At 48.7% G+C, this 15,626-nt stretch overlaps 1 protein-coding gene across 2 annotated transcripts in view; it reads right to left on the reverse strand.

The window, feature by feature from the left end:
- PUSL1 (pseudouridine synthase like 1) overlaps window positions 1-15,626 on the reverse strand; it is a 57,606-nt gene that overhangs the window by 26,367 nt on the left and 15,613 nt on the right. For both annotated transcript variants that reach the window (XM_059716658.1, XM_014610101.3), the window contains exons 4-5: window positions 3,474-3,623; window positions 1,104-1,277 (exon numbers count right to left, since the gene is read on the reverse strand). In XM_059716658.1, coding sequence (XP_059572641.1) covers window positions 1,104-1,277; window positions 3,474-3,623 — 324 coding nt within the window. The remainder of the gene's footprint in view (window positions 1-1,103; window positions 1,278-3,473; window positions 3,624-15,626) is intronic.

The following is a 15,626-nucleotide window of genomic DNA, read 5'->3' on the forward strand; positions in this document are numbered from 1 at the left end:
GACAACAGCGGGCTATTTGCAAGCGGCAGTGAGTAGTCAGCAGTGCTCAGAGGATGGTACTTATTGGTACCGACGGCTCGGAGGGTAGTGGAATCTATGGAGGGTCACTCTGCAAAGCTACAAAGCTGGGGGCTTCCTCCTCCTCTGAAACCAGGAAAACGTGGCTTAGAAGCAGAAAACAGCACAGTTTACTTTTGAAAGGCAAACCAATAAGGGTGAAAGAAAGCACCTTCCTCTGCTGAGGAGGATCCCACTCTCCCAAGGAGAAGGGTGTTTAGGTTGTACCCACACTTTGCAAGAGCCAAGCAGTGGCAAAAGGCTAAGCTGGCATCCACTGGGCAGTGTTGTGTGCTGCAATTCCAGGACCACAAAAGCCCCATAGGCAGCATGGAAGAGTTTGGGGCCTCCTTACAGCATTTTCAGTGCCCTTCCAGGAAGATTCCCACCCTTTTCAATGCAGCAGCCCGGAAGTTGAGCTAAACAGAGGGTGGATCTAGCCCAGCGACTCTCAGTCCTGCCTGACTCAGTGTTAGTCAAAGGGCCACAGAAACGCAAACTTGTCCAGGCAAATTGTGGCAAACACACCCCAGTTCAAAGGACACAAGAACTGCAGTTTAACTCATGCATCGTCCAGCAGGGGATAAGATTTCAAAAGCAGTAAGCCTCTTTGGTGTTTACCGAGTGCAAGAAGGACGAATCCAAGGCACACAGCAAACCAAAGCCTTTGAGAGCATTTTCCGCACAAAGCCAAAAATGACATGTAGAAGACACACGTGGCTTGGCAGCTGCAGTCGAGGCACCATTGATCTACCCCCTTCATCTCAGCGCAGGCCCTGAGGGCCACTGAGGATTGAAACATTTTCTGTTTCATGGCAATCAAAAGACTTCTGGGCTCCCCAATCCTCAACCCACAATCAAACGGCTCCATGGGGAAGTCACCAGTAACAAACTAGGCCAGTGCGAATGGCAGAGTCAGTCAAAGTAGGGCTTTGCCGCTGGGTGGGGTCTGTACGTGCCAAGGAAGGAGCAGAAAAATGTGTCTCCTGGCAGGGCTAGGGTCTTGATTCAACGTGAACGATCAAAGAAGCTCTCTGGAGTCTTACCTGTGTATGTAGTGGTACGACAGGAAGCTGGAAAAGGGTCTGATGTCTACGTGAATGATGGTTTTAATTGGGGACTTGTAAGGCGTGTCGGCACAGATGGAGCGGAAAGTGCTGAAATCGTGGGTGCCCAGCAGGAACTGCGCAGCTTCCTGCATGGCTGGCACATTCAAGTGGCTGAAATAACACAAAGACACAGGTATAAGGACCGGAAGAAGGAGGCGGGAGGCAGGCCTGTGGCTAGGGGAGGTTTTGATCAACAATGTCACTGGGGTCAAAGTTCAATTCAGTTGGAAAATGAATCCGAACCCATGTCTCGGGGTCAAACAGACCAGGGTTTTTCTAGGAACGAGTTTGGTTATCCTGTAACGGCCCAAACCAAACACTGAAGTGCGGGACGGCATTGATGCCCAAGGATGTCCAGAGTCTAGATCCAGATGTGTATTCTGCCCCCTCTCTAACAGCCTGTAACCTGGCAGACGGGAGTATCTATCCAAGGGTTTTGATGACTTCGGTATCCAGGTACTCCCATTAAAACTGTCCAAGCAGCATCCTAGGCAGATCCTTCCTGAACAAACAGCATGAAGAGCAGAAAGCCAAACAAAGTCTTCCAATCACCCTTCAACTCCCAAGAGCTCAGAAAACATCTCAGTTGTTTTATTAAAAGGGTTTGGGGGGAGGTTATTTTACCCCAATGGAAGTTATCACAGAACGTGTCTGTTTTCAATCTTTTTTATTATTTTTTTGTTGAAAAAGGCAGTACGCTTTTTGATTTGGGTGGAAATGTTTTAGTTTTCCAACAAAAATCCAAACACTTTCTGACACATTTCAACAAAGACCTTTTTCATTAAAATTTCCTGCAGTTAAAACGAGTCCCAAACAGCTCTTAACATTGTTACTGGTGGTAAAGGGATGGGAGTCGGGTTAAGGGAATTTAACCTAATCACCTCCGTAAAATACGCTTATGGACCATGGGGGTTTTATGGGCTAATTCAGTTTCTTCGTGCAGCCAGTGCGAATTTCCCCCTGCTTTCTTTTGGAGTAAGGATTTGTCCTGTTAGTAATTTGCCTCCCACTCAGAGTTTGTTACATGCTGTCCCTACCCATTGTGCGGTATTGCCATTTAAGAAAATTAACTGCAGCATCTGGGCTAAATTAAATGGCATTTCATAAAACCCGAGATTAGGGTGTATGATGCACGCAACGTATAATTTAACAATTTCAAGTAGATTTTTCCCCTTCGCAGCCCACAGAAAAGAAACCCACATATTTAACGTAGGGACAATGTTATCTTCATTCCTCTGCTGGGACTGCTGGGATTGTTGCTGGTAATGAAAAAAATGTGAAGTTATTCCATTAGTGGTGGCCAAACTATTGTAATTGGCTCAGAAACTATAAAACAACTTTACTCCAACGTCATGAAAAATCTCCAGTTGTCTTGAATGTATAATTATTTCAGTGTATCCTGGTTAAAAAAAGATAATATCATGCTCTCTTCATCAATGTTTGCGTAATTCGCTGTTGCTAATGCCTTAAAAGTTAGAGCCTGGAATCTTGTTCTTTCAATACCATTTTTATCCCCTACGGCACATTCGCTGCTATATTATTAAGGGGCACTAAGTTAGGAAGTGCTCCCAAGCAGCACTAAGTTGCAATAACTTCTTCACTACCCTGGGCCTGTTGGCTAGCACTATACCCACTGCTCTGTTATTGTAGGGTAGCATAAAAGGACTGGGCTGCATCTAGTGCTCCAGTTGCTGGCTTGTGCCATTCACTCATCATTATTCCAGTACCCAGCACAATATAATGTAACCAGGGAAAAGATCTACAGTGATCTTCAGAGGCAAAAACAAAAAACAAAATTAAAAAAAGAGCTGGAGTCTTGAACCTTGACAATCTTCTTCTTTCAGTACCCCACCTCTCTTGTGGGATCACTCTGCCTTGACTGACTATCATATTTCATTCACTGTGTGGATCAATGAAAACGCCCATTTAGATGACTCTCACTTTTTACGGAGGATGCGAAAAGTTATTCTGGTGAGCTCCACTGTGGTTTTCTATGCGTTAGCGCTGCTGAGAACATCGGTCACAGGGTCTCGGCTTTTGAACTGAGTCACTGCTGTTGGTTATTAGTGAGTTAAGCCCATCGTTGAAGTGAACTCAGATCCTGTTGAAAGAGGGATGCAGAGCTAGATCCTCCCCGGTGTAGATCAGCAGGGTTTCACTGGCCTCTGCACTGAAATGCAGACACACACCAGCTGGGGATCTGGTCTCACACCTGGAACCTTACCAAATTTTAACAAAATCCCATTCAAACAGAAGAACGTCCATTCAGTCAAAGAACATGTGTTTTCCCAGGAAGTTTATACTTACTCTCCTCTGGGAGCCCAACACAGATCTCTCTCAAACACGGGTATTTGGAAGTTGTAAGAGCAGCCCATCACTAGCCGATAAATATAGGTTCTTGACAAGGCAGAGAAGCGTGCATGGAAGTCATCGGGCACCTGACAGGCACTCAGTATTCTGGAAGGAAAGGAGAGAGTCGGACTCCTTTTTAATGCGCTGGTTTTAGTTTGGTCAGCCCCTTTTACACCTGCCTAAACTTAATGCGCATTAGCCTAATGTGCATTAAGGTGATTTAGCTTCACATCTACACATGCACGTGCTGATGCGCATTAACGCAGGCGTGCGGACTGACTTGGTACTACAGTTAGTTCCAAGTCAATGGACACACAACGCGTTAGTGCATATTATCACGTCTACACGTTTGCTAACGCGATTTATTCGCACGTAAATTTAATTCCTGCTTTATGCAGGTATCAAATTTAAGCTTGAATAGCCTTAAATTGCCATTTTTAAGGTGCATGAAGGGCGCATTAAGGGCCCTTCATGCACCTTAAATTGAGCTAATGTGCGTTAAATGCGCGCGTGTAGACACGCCCTGACAAATCTCTCCACCAAGAATTAAACGCAGAGCAGGATTCTCTAGGAAGCCCCATGGGTAATTCAGGGCATGGAAAGGTGTAAGGTCCTAAAACGGTAGCAGATAAACCCTAAAACACGATATCTTTACTGAATTCACTAAAAAAAAAGAGAATCATCAGAGAATCAACTTGAAAACTCCCCGGCGTCGGTGACACTGGTTCAGGATTTGCCCGTCTGCTTCCACTGCAAAGCGGCTGTTCCCCCGCCACCTACAAACAAGGCACTGCAACCGCTACCTGATGTAGGAACCCCGCTCTCGCCGCACATCTGTCCATTCCCAATCCCAGTACAATTCACACTGATACACGCAGCCAATGTACATGTCTGTCTGTCGGGGCCTTCACTAGTTACCACCCCTTCCCTTTGAGTCAATGAATAACCAGCGCTCCAGCATGAAGCTTGGGCTCATTGCGGGTATGTGCCATTCAGGGCAAAGAAGGTGTCCTGGCACAGGTCCCTTCCTAGGCAGGCACCGTCTCTTCCCATTTCAGCTGACCGCTGTCTCAGTTCTCGCTTCTCAGCCTACACTATTGTGCGACTAAGCGTGGTTAAACAGCTGCTTCTTCCACCGGAGGAGGAGACACTGAATGCATGTATGTGAAACCCTGCATACACGTCCTTATATTCATCCGCACGCATGTGCATGGATCACGTACCGGGAAGTTTTGCCCTGAGAAGCCAAGCTGGAGTTTACTCGGTTTGCGGAGATCCTCTGGGATAAAATGTACTACCCAAACGCAAGCTATTATGTTCCACCAGCCCCAGCAGGGTCACTAGCTGTTCAGTGGCTGCTGCAAATATCAAGGGAAGCCTTGTGTTTCTCACAAAGAATTTACTGGTTTCTTTGGCATTCCTGCTCAGACCCAGGAACAAAGGACACTGCAATTAATTCCCTCGTTACTGATGTGGCTTTAACTATCCGATCCCTCAACTGCCCTATTCCCTTTGCTCTTGATTCACTGCCATCATAGTGGGATCACACACATCATGGGGAGACCTCTGTGATCTCCTGAGCAGATCCCGTCGCAGGAATGAATCTCCCAGTCGCTGGATTTCACCGCACGGCGATCCCTCCAGCACAAATGTTTTCGCACACATTACGGCCACGTGACGTATCTAAGGACGAGTCATAAAGGGGGCCCCCAAAGTCACGACCCGCTCCCCCGCTCCCAGGAAAGAGCCAGCTTGGCTGGAAGAGCAGTTGGATGCCAGATGTCCCGGCTCCTGCTACCATTAACTGCATCGTTTCCATGGTAACATCTTCAGGTTTTGTTGCCTTGTATATTAAATAAAAAGCTCTGACTTTGAACAGAGCCTCAGCTGAAACTGCTGGAAGGAGCTGGATTTCCTTCCTAGTTTCAGGATGTTCTTTCCTAGGCTTGTTCAGTGCTTGCCCTCACCATTTCCTTGTTGCTGTCTGCTTCCTTCAAATCCCCTTGCATCTCTCTGTCTCAAACATGTGTTTGAGCTTGTCAGTCCCCTGATCTTATATATTTAGGCAAGATATTGTAAAAGATCCCACCACTTTGATGCCTAAATGTCTTCTCACCTCTGCCTGGCTCTTTGACTCTAAGCATTTTTCCTCCCAAAGTCTTTCCTGGCTTTGGGCTCCTTCTAAAAAAGGGAGGGGATAGGATGACAGGGATATGGATGAGGCTATTATATTCAACAGCCCTAAGGACCAAGATCTCCGGTTTGTCCACACAGCAGGGTGGGGTGCAGGGAGCAGAACCGGTTTCTGCACAGGATGCCTCGGCATCTTCCAAGCAAGGGTGAGGAAGAAACGAATTCCCATGGTTTGCTCCATCTCTGGCTTCTCTGCAGCGACCGCTGAAGAGCTGGCCAACATGTTTCCCCATATATTAATGATAAATGCAGAGTGCTTCATCTGGGGAGAAATAACCAGTGACATGAATATAGGTTAGGAGGGGATGTCCATCAACACCAATGGTACCATTTCCCAGACTTCCACGCACAGGAGGCTAAAAGCATCTGAAAAATAACCAGGTAGCTTGTTATAAATACAGTCTTGCTCTTGCTTCTTGGCAAGTTTCCACCCACGTGAGTTTTCCTGCAGTCCCTATCTGGGCAGGCACAACGGGACACACGTACCGCCCAGCATGTGAGCGCTCCCTCTGGCTGCTGTGCCACCCCAGGCACGTGTCCCATGCCTTGTGGAATTGAGGCCGCGAAGGAGGTGGCATCCAGAGAGCCACGCACCGCGCTCCTGGGCTTGTTCCTTCCAAAACGCTGTTAATCAGCTCATTGCAGCAGATGGAGATAGAAGGAAACTAGGTCACTCCCCCCACACCGCTCCAAGACAGACATGACTTTGCTGCAGTTGGCTGTGAGCGCGCAGAGAGCCCTGCTGCCTTAGATGGAGTCTGGCTAGAGCCAGGAGGAAGAGCATGATGACCGTCCTCAAGAAACCACCAAGAAATCACCAGCTCTTACATACTCGGCATAAAATCATGCCCAGTGACCCTCCATCGATTGCAGGGGTGTGACGCCAGGGAAGGAATCAACCAGCTTCCTGCAGTCCTCCATTTCCGACTGCAATGCAGCTAGGGGAGAAAGAGTCCCACTGCTGCAATTATGATCCAATACAGGATACCCTGGTTTATAAGATGGGGAGTAACATTTCATATGAAGGAGGGGGTGATGGGTGGCTTTCCCCCTCTGCTAACAGCAAAGCGAGAGCACCTTGTCTCTCCCCGGCTGGGGTGAGACCCGTGCTCTCTCATCACTCCCCCTCTGAGTTCCCTGCTTGTTCCTATCTCCCAAACTCCTGCAGACAACAGGTCACCTCAGCCTTTTCTCCTAGGGGTCCGTCCTTCTGGACCTCCACTCCTGCCAACCCCTCTAGACCCAGCAGCTTTGTTATTCTGCACAAGCAGCCTGCCCAGGACCTGCTTTTGGAAGTGTGCAGGCATATGTAGCCAAGGAGGAGAGCGCAGTGTTACTGCCCATCTCCCAGGTGACGTGGGGCAGCCTCTCTGCAGAGTGCAGGGTTTCTGTCAGTGCCGCGTGCCTCTGGCATCCGGCAAGGGGCATTCAGAGGTTGGCATGAAAGAGAATAAGTTGTCAAACACGATAGGAGTTAAAAACCCAGTGCCCGCTGAGACCAAGCGTTAGATAAGCTTATTTATAAATATTTTTTCCCGTGCCCCCGGGATTCTTGCCAGATGAAGTGCCTCCAGACGCTATCCTTAGCTGTACATGGGTTGGAGGAGAGAAAGGGAATACAGCTGAGCCAGCGGCACTGACGTAGGTTTTCTGTAACAAAGGGGAGAGTGGCTCTGGCTGTTAAAGTACTTGGTGGCAGAGATGCAAACTACCTCCCCCCAGGCTGGTCGGGGGGTCAGAACCTGGATCCTTCCCCTGAAACCATAATTAAGCATTGCATTTCTTTTCTCCTATGCACGTGTCCCTGCAAACATCTAGTTCCCTCCTGGAGCCGTGCTTGTTAATGCTCAGACAATGAAGAAATAATAACCCTTTTATGCAATCTCCTAGAGTAGTTCTTTCAGAAAAATCTATTGATGCTCACGTGATCCTTCTGTCCAAGTCTTCCTTCCTGGGCCTGCCCTGTACAAGGAACGGCTACTCCTGTTACTTCATAGCTGGAAACGGGCTTCTGTGACTTCATCCACTAGACCGCGAGCTCACCCCTTTATTCAGTCATTCCTAAAAGCCTATTTTTACAGCTCTGTCTGCATTTTACTTTTGGGATTTCCAAGGGAGGGTAGGCCCCTTGGAGGACTCCCAGTCTATGATGCTAACTGCATATAACACAAAGATGCACACGGAGCCCAGCAGAGTAACTGCAGAATCACAGAGCTCCGAGCTGTCGCTTTTCCAATGCAACGTGTGTTGTCCCTCTCAAATCTCAGATCAGGAAAGAGTGGCTTGGAAAGAAATGGTCGGGGGGAGAGGGCTTCTGGGCCAAATACTCTGAAATTTCTATACCAGAAAATCTGCCCACATTGCCAGCATTGCGAACAGTTTGAGCAGCTCCAGCCCTTCCACAGCAATTGGCTTAGTGTTCGCTAGCTGTGAGGCACTGGGCAGACTTACAGGCGCTCTGAAATACTAAATAACCTTTCCGTTTATGCCATGGACTCAGCAAAGGGAATAGAGAATTACACGTCCAGCTAGGACCCCTGCTGGGATCAATGGCAGTCCATGCTGCTGGCTGTCACAGTGAGATCAGAGCCTCCTGTCATAAGCAGCGTGCCTACTGTACTCGCTTACAAGATCCATCCCTTAGCCGCCGGAGCGCAGGGCTAACCCTGGTGGGAAGAGGAGTCCAGCTACTGATGGGAAACTCTGAATGAGAGTCAAATCCACCAGCTGAGGTTTCCACAAGTGACTGGTGATTTGAGGGTGTTTCATTTTCAGAGGTCGCAGCTTGTGATGCCTAAAGGCAGTCGGTCTCTGAAGGCAGATGCTCATCCCTGTATGGAGACCGGGTCCATGTAATATATCTTAAGGGGTTCATGGAAACTCACAAGTCCCTGTAAAATTGGGCCAAGAGCCACCTGATTCAGAGAGATGCTGTTTGGTGGCTATGAAGGAAGCACAAGGGATATTTTTAAAGATCCCCAATCTATCCTAATGCAACATGCACAGTCTGGGCAGATGCTGCTAGTCATCCAAATGAACCAAATCCCAACTTCCTTTGTTTTCATCTGACGCTCATATTTACTTGCTAAATCTCCCTGGCTCTCATGCGGGAAGCTTTTAATGAGCAAGCATGGAACTGAAACCAGAAGCAAAGGCAAACAAGTCAATCTTCCTGTTGTTGTTCCACTGCCAGCAAACACACCTCGCGGAGCCATCCTCCTTGGCTGGGGAGGAAGAGATGACTTTAATTGGGCTCCCCTATGTATGCGGTATGTGCGAAGCTGCGTGGGCGTGATATTCTTTAACATGCACGTTGCATGAGATGGAGCTGTGTGAGATGAGATGCTTGGTACGGCACGGTAACCAGACTAGCTGTTGGGGAATAACAGGATCAAGAGGCATATAAAATCCCTTTAAAGCTGACCACGGCCCAGTCTCCACTGCCACAGGGGTAGGAGCCACAGAAACAAGAGCAGAGTGCATGAACCCCAGCACAAGGGCCAGCAAAGGCCATGCCCGGGTCTACACAGACATAAAGGCAGGGTTAAAGAACCGGCTTCTGCAACATCCTTTCTGCGACAAGCACCTGGCCACCCGCTCCCTACTCTGGCCTGAGTCCTGCTGCCAGACCGGGGCAGTTTGGTGACCATGCAGCACAACCGGCCCCACGGACAGATGTGCCCAGCTGTGTTCACCCTTCCTACATGCAATGCCTGTGCTGGCAAGATGGGCTCCACCGGGATGAGCTGGCTTTGTTGCTTCCTGGAGACAGGCCAGCTACAGAATACCATTACAAACCCTCCGGCACGGCCTAAGTAAGAGTCAGAGACTTAAAGCCAAAAGGAGCTGCTGCGATCACCCGAGGTGTGCTCCTTCTGGACACAGCTGAGCTGCATCACGCAGCAGCTCCTGTGACTACCCTGGTTAAAACGAGATCCCACTGCTTTCCCGTCCACCCCCACGGCAATGAGAGCGCACGCACCACTCAACCAAGCCATCGGGAGAGGCAGTAAAACACAGACTCTTCAGAAAGAGAGGGGAGGGGGCGTTCAAACCAATTTGCAGCAGGTCAGGAAGCTCTGCAGCGGATCTTCATCTGCCCCCCAGCTCTCCGGGCTGGGAGGAGCTGCAGCAGCCTCTGAGACCCATCGTCCAGCAAAGGGTGAGCTCTGCAAATGGCTTTCACTGCTGATAACACCACCAGCCCGTTTGGAAACCAAACTCTATCAACAAGAGTAAGTTCTCCAGAGGCCTCCCTGCCCCCCCTGCTCCCAACCACATGAAAGTGCTGAGCTTTCTGTTCAGCATTAGGAGAGAATTTTTCTAGGCAAGTACTATTTACAGAGAGGGCGGTGCAGCCACTGCTCAGACCGCTCTGTTTCGTGCCCATCACCACTCTCCTTAAAAAAAGCAGCTGAAGCACAGCCTGGGAAAAGACAAGAAGTGTCATCACCGAGCCTTGTCAAAGCCACGCTCTATCAGACCTATCCAGAATCGTACCACGTAAGCCAGATTCCAGTCCCCCTTTCCAATTTTTACATCTGAGACCAATAAGCCAAGCAAGGAGAGAAAAGCTCTCCCCATCCTTGAGATTCTCCTGCCAACTTCCCTTGGGATGCTGTCTAGCTGGGAACTTGTCTGCAGTGGCCACCCTGTGCATTGAAGGGGTCTGAACTGCTCTGTGGCTAAGAAGGAAGAAAAGTCTTGGCTTTTTTCATCATCATCAAACACTAGGCATCCCTCCCCCTATCTCCACCCCCGTCTGGAGCCCCACACCGAAATCCGGAGGCAATTTGTCCATCACTTCACTGTCAGTTCTGAGCTCATCGGGTTTATTTCTACTGAACCCATTAAACCCTGGGAAGGAAAATAAATCAACAGCTGACACACTCTAGGTATGAGCTAGAGAAGCCTCTGCCTCGTTAAAAGCTTTTGCAGGAAGTTTGCTACCTAGCTTTTAAATGCAAACTAGAACCATTAAGGTTGCAGAGGGATTTGAACTTAGGAACCTTCCCTACTAAAACTGCAAGGCCCTGTTGCCTGAGCTAAGGGAAAAAACATCACCAAGGGAAGATATTATCTCCTTCTGTAAAGAAAAAGCAAAATGCAGGTGTGAAGTCTCCTAATAGGGGTTTCAGGCAGACACCAGGTAAAGTACTGGGCTGACTACTGTTGTCCTTGCCTTGGAGTCCTATTAACCAGTGTCACTGCATGGTTTTTGGTGGTGCTGCACTGCTCGAGATGACACTACGCAGGGGAGATGGAGGTCTTGCCCGCGCTTGGTTAACACTTTGTAGAGAAGCAGGAGCTCGGCCCTCTCTATACATTCAGGGACACTGGGTTGTATCGTTAAACAGCCAACATGTTCCCACTGTCAAGGGGATGCATTTTCATATCAGGTGAAATGATCTCCCTTGAGCCCCTTCCTAACTCCCAAGGTGAAGTGGAAAGGGTGGGCAGGTCCCTCTCTTAAAGAGTGCTAGACCAGTGGTTTTCAACCTGTGGTCCATGGATGCCCGGGGGTCCACAGACCATGTCTAAGGGGTCTGCGAAAGATGACTGCGACCAATCAAAAGTATGTGAATACCCATGCTTACAATTCAAAGGGGTCTGGCACCTCCGTTCGAAATTTCCAAAGGGGTCTGCAAATGAAAAAAGGTTGAAAACCACTGTGCTAGAGAAAAGCAAAGCACCGCAGTATCATGCTGCGTGAGCCCATGGGTCACCTTTTAATTGCACAGCAGTGACTGGACCACACCTTCTGGCAGCCTGCTGGACTGAAAGCTGATTCCTTCATCCTGCTCCTCTCAGACAACAGCTGAAGATATTAAAATCCAGTTCTGGGAAACACTGCTCCTCCCTCTCCCATTAACATATCAGCACCCTGCACCTCATCAGTCCCAGAGCTCTCATTTATAATGATCAGAGGCCAGATTTCACCCTCTGACCTAGGCAAAGGATCCCATGAGCTTCCAAGAGCTCCCCCATCTCAGTACTTACCTCATTCTTTTCTATAGAAAATACCCTTCTTACAGGCTCCTTTCCCCTAGCAACAAAAACCCAATTAAAACAGGGAAGAATTGCAAGGACAGGTTATGGGCCATGCCTTTTCAAGCTTTACCCTCTACCCCACCTTCCAGTTGCTGTGTTTTCCTATTGGAAACACATCACTGAGAGGTGCTTCCTTCCTGAATGCAGGGAGAGGAATAATGGACCTTGTTAAAGAAAAGTCTTGCTTAAGAGTTTACAGCAAAAGCCAAGACAAGGCAGCACCTAGAAGATGGACTCATTGAGAGAGACATGAGCTTTCATAGGCAACAACCCACCGTATCAGCTGCTACGACTGGGTTAATGGGTTCTTTAAAGCAAGATGGTTTTCCTGGGACTGAGCAAATTGGGTTCTTTGTATTTAAAAGCCAAATCCTGCTTAACTGTTTAAAGTTGTACAGTGACAGGCTCACATCAGTACTTTTCACTCCCCGGGCCATTAAAAGTGAACCCAATAGGACCCACAATTATACCGGAGGAGCTGAATGGCTGTGTTACAGAGGACAGCAGACCAGATAGTTTTAAGGGTCCCTTGGGCCTTAAACTCACTGAGCTCTACTTCCCAAACTACTGCTGCCACCAGCAGATCATGCCGGACCGTCATCCAGTTGTGAACTCCCGGTTCGTATCCACGCTCCCTCTTGCTTGCAAGGGCAGGCTGCAGTTGGCTTCCAAACCACTCATGTCCCAGCCTAGTTTTTAGCCTAAAAATATAAGTCAAACTCCAAGTCACGGCATTTTGTTCTCTAAACCAGAGAGTGATCAGAAAACAAACCCTGTCCGAGCTCTGCCGTGCAGCTGTGCTGGCCTCTTTTTTATATATGTTGTACAAGGTGAAAGCTATCGGGGGACAGTTCCCCACAGATGTTAAACATGTAACTGCAGCTGGGTTGCAAGATACTTGCTTCACGTGCTGGCCTCCCACTGTGAATTCGCAGGCCAAAAGGTAACCACAGCCACTGCCAATCTGTCTGGCTGGAGGTTTCCACTAGTGAAATTATAAAGCTGCGTAGGCTCTTTGCAGTACAGCTGGGTGCTATAAAAGGGCAGAGATGTTCAAAATTGAACTTGTTCCTGATTTTTTTTGCTTTGCATCTTTTCAGTCAAGTCTGTCATTGCTTTGCTGTGTCACGCAGGTCAAAAAAAACAACAACCCATCGTATTTTCTTTTCGAGTTTAAGAGGGTGAGTGGGCAGCTGGACTTGGCTACTTGAACATGATCTCATGAAAAGAGTGTTTCTAGGGACTGGGATGCACTGTGGATACTATTTGAAGGTGTTTAAAAGGAACAGCAGTGACTAAGGCTAAGCTGATCCTGAAGAGACAGCAGGCAGGAAGGTAGGCAAAAAGGATGAGAGAGCAGGGGGGTCTTTGTGGGTGCATGGGGACTGCTTGGCCACCTCTCCAAAAGACCTCCTAAATGTCAGCGAAGGAGCAGCAAACCCCTCAAAAAATAGTTCAAAGTGGTTAAAATGAGCTCTGTGCCTCTAATGAAAAGGCCCTTACAGCACTTCCCCCTGCTACCCCTATAGATGTGCAGCCCAAATTCCAAGGATTCAACTTAATCTTCCCTTCTACTCTCCAGCAGAAACCATGGCACTGGCTCAGAGGCAGGAGCCTGCATCTGGCTCTGAGACAGATGCTGCAGATGCCGTGGCTCTGTTTATTAACTAAGCCGAGAGTCTTCAGACAAAAGGCCTCGCTGTATTTAAAGACAAAGCATCAGTCACACAGCTCCAAGAATCAAGCAGAGCCAGGGCCTGACCCTGAGAGGTGCTGACCACCTGAAGGCCACGGGAGCTACAAGCATCAGCACTTCTCCAGCTTAGAGACTAAGAGAGCTTTCACTGTCCATGGGTAGGCAATGGTGCGGCGAGCATGATTGAGGACCAGTCGCTGAATTTAGAAGGCAAGTGGGCAGCTCCAACTGCAAGGCACGATGGAGGGGTCATGCACATGGGCCCACGCACTGCTACAGCCACAGCTGGAAACTCCCTGCAAGCATCACCAAGGACAAGTCCTGGGGAACTGAGCCATGACCAGCTCTGCAGCAGACCAAGCTCCAGCAACTATGACACCAGGAACAAGAGCAGGGAGAAGCAGAGAGCCCTCCCTCCTGGCCAGAGCCAGAAACAGAGGGAGCAGGCTTTGGTACCAGGACCCCCTCTGGCCTACTTCTGGCTCTGACACGGGCTCAGGATACAGGTGGAAGTGCCTAATTGAAATCCTGGGAGTTGGCCATCTGGCCTGCTTGGGCACGTTGGAAACTTCCAAGCAGTGTCTTTCTGCATGTCACAGTGCTTAAACACCGGTGAGAGTCTAGCTCTCACGCCCCGATCTGCAGGGACGCTGAGCAGCACCTACTCCAGAGGAAGATGGAGAGCTCTGGGTGAGCAGATCCTCCTCAGCTAGGCCCTGATCTCCGTCTGTCTGCCCATCTCAGCTGTGAAACAGGGGTAGCCTGCAGTGACCACACCACCAGCGTGTGCAAAATGCTCCCTGCGTTTCACTGTTCTGGTCAGCACAGGACAGCATTTCCTGAGCCCTAGCAAGCCCCTGGTATGGGACAGCATAATCCTGAAAAAATCCAATGGGAAAAATGAGTGGCATTAAAATACCTGCCACGTGCTACCTCCCCCTCCCATACACATGCACAAACAACACAAAAGCCTTCAGAGCCAGCACAATTCAGAGGCATTCCCCGACCCCCAGCAACTGGGTGCGATGCCCTATGCCCGGGGCAGATGCACAGGTGACATCAGCCTCCAAAGCCCAGGCTGTGCTGAGCTGGCATGTGGCCTGGACCTTGCTATACAAACCAGAGATTAGGACATAAAAAGCAAAGAGCGTGAGCTGGCAGAAGAGGGGCGCTTCACAATACTGTTGCTGTTCTTACCAACAATCCCTCACCTCTGAAAACACAGCAGGATTTGCTTTTTGTCCTGGGCCTGCTGGCTCTGCCATTTGCCCCTGTAATCTACCCTTTGTTTAGGTTCATGCTGCCAGAGAGGGGGTGGGTCACAGCGATGTGATGGGACAGGCCACACTGATCTTCACCCTGATGGACATCTTGCACTTCATTCAGATCTCAGGCCCTGGCCCAAATACCTTAGACGAGTTACTCCACTTCTGACGTGCTTATTTTAAGTCGTCAAGTCCCTTGGTACATTATTAATTGTGGCAATCCCTTGAGACAAAACCCAGCAGGACTTCATTGCACAAGGTTTTGTTCATAGGAAGCAATCCCTGCCCACTTTAAGATCTAAATCTAATCCCATTTACAATCTAAATAGGCCAGACAAACAAAGGAATAAGGGAAAGGAGTGGAGACAAATATCCTATTTCCATTTGAGGATGAATGTGTTGGGTTTTTGCTCCCAAAACAACCCCCAAAAGGCAGGATAAACATCTCTTGTAGAGTTTACACAGCAATTATTAAATGCATCTGCCTCTGGGGAGGAATAATCCAGCTATTTAATGGAGGACAGTAAAACCACACTATTTAGGAAGGAAGCAGATGAACACTGAATTTATCCAGTCCTTTGAAAGACACAAAATTCACACAGCTTAGAAACTGCTTATGTAACTGAAGAAACTTCTTGATAAAAGCTGTCGGTTTAATGATCGTTTTTTTCCAGCAGTAATGCCTTGGAGGGTGGGTGTTTAGACTTGGGTTTTGCCCAAAATAAGCCAATTCTGTGATTCTATGAGAACTAGTAATAACTGTAATGGAGGAAGAGGGGAGGGGGGGGAGAAAAAGAGAAACTGCCAGACATCCTATTCTCTTCTATATGGATTTTTCCACTGTGCTTACCGCCGTAGCTGTGCTCTCCTTTCTCTGGTCATCACCCACTTGGTATAAGAACA

The sequence above is a fragment of the Alligator mississippiensis genome, chromosome 13, assembly GCF_030867095.1.
Source record: "Alligator mississippiensis isolate rAllMis1 chromosome 13, rAllMis1, whole genome shotgun sequence".
NCBI lineage: Eukaryota > Metazoa > Chordata > Crocodylia > Alligatoridae > Alligator > Alligator mississippiensis.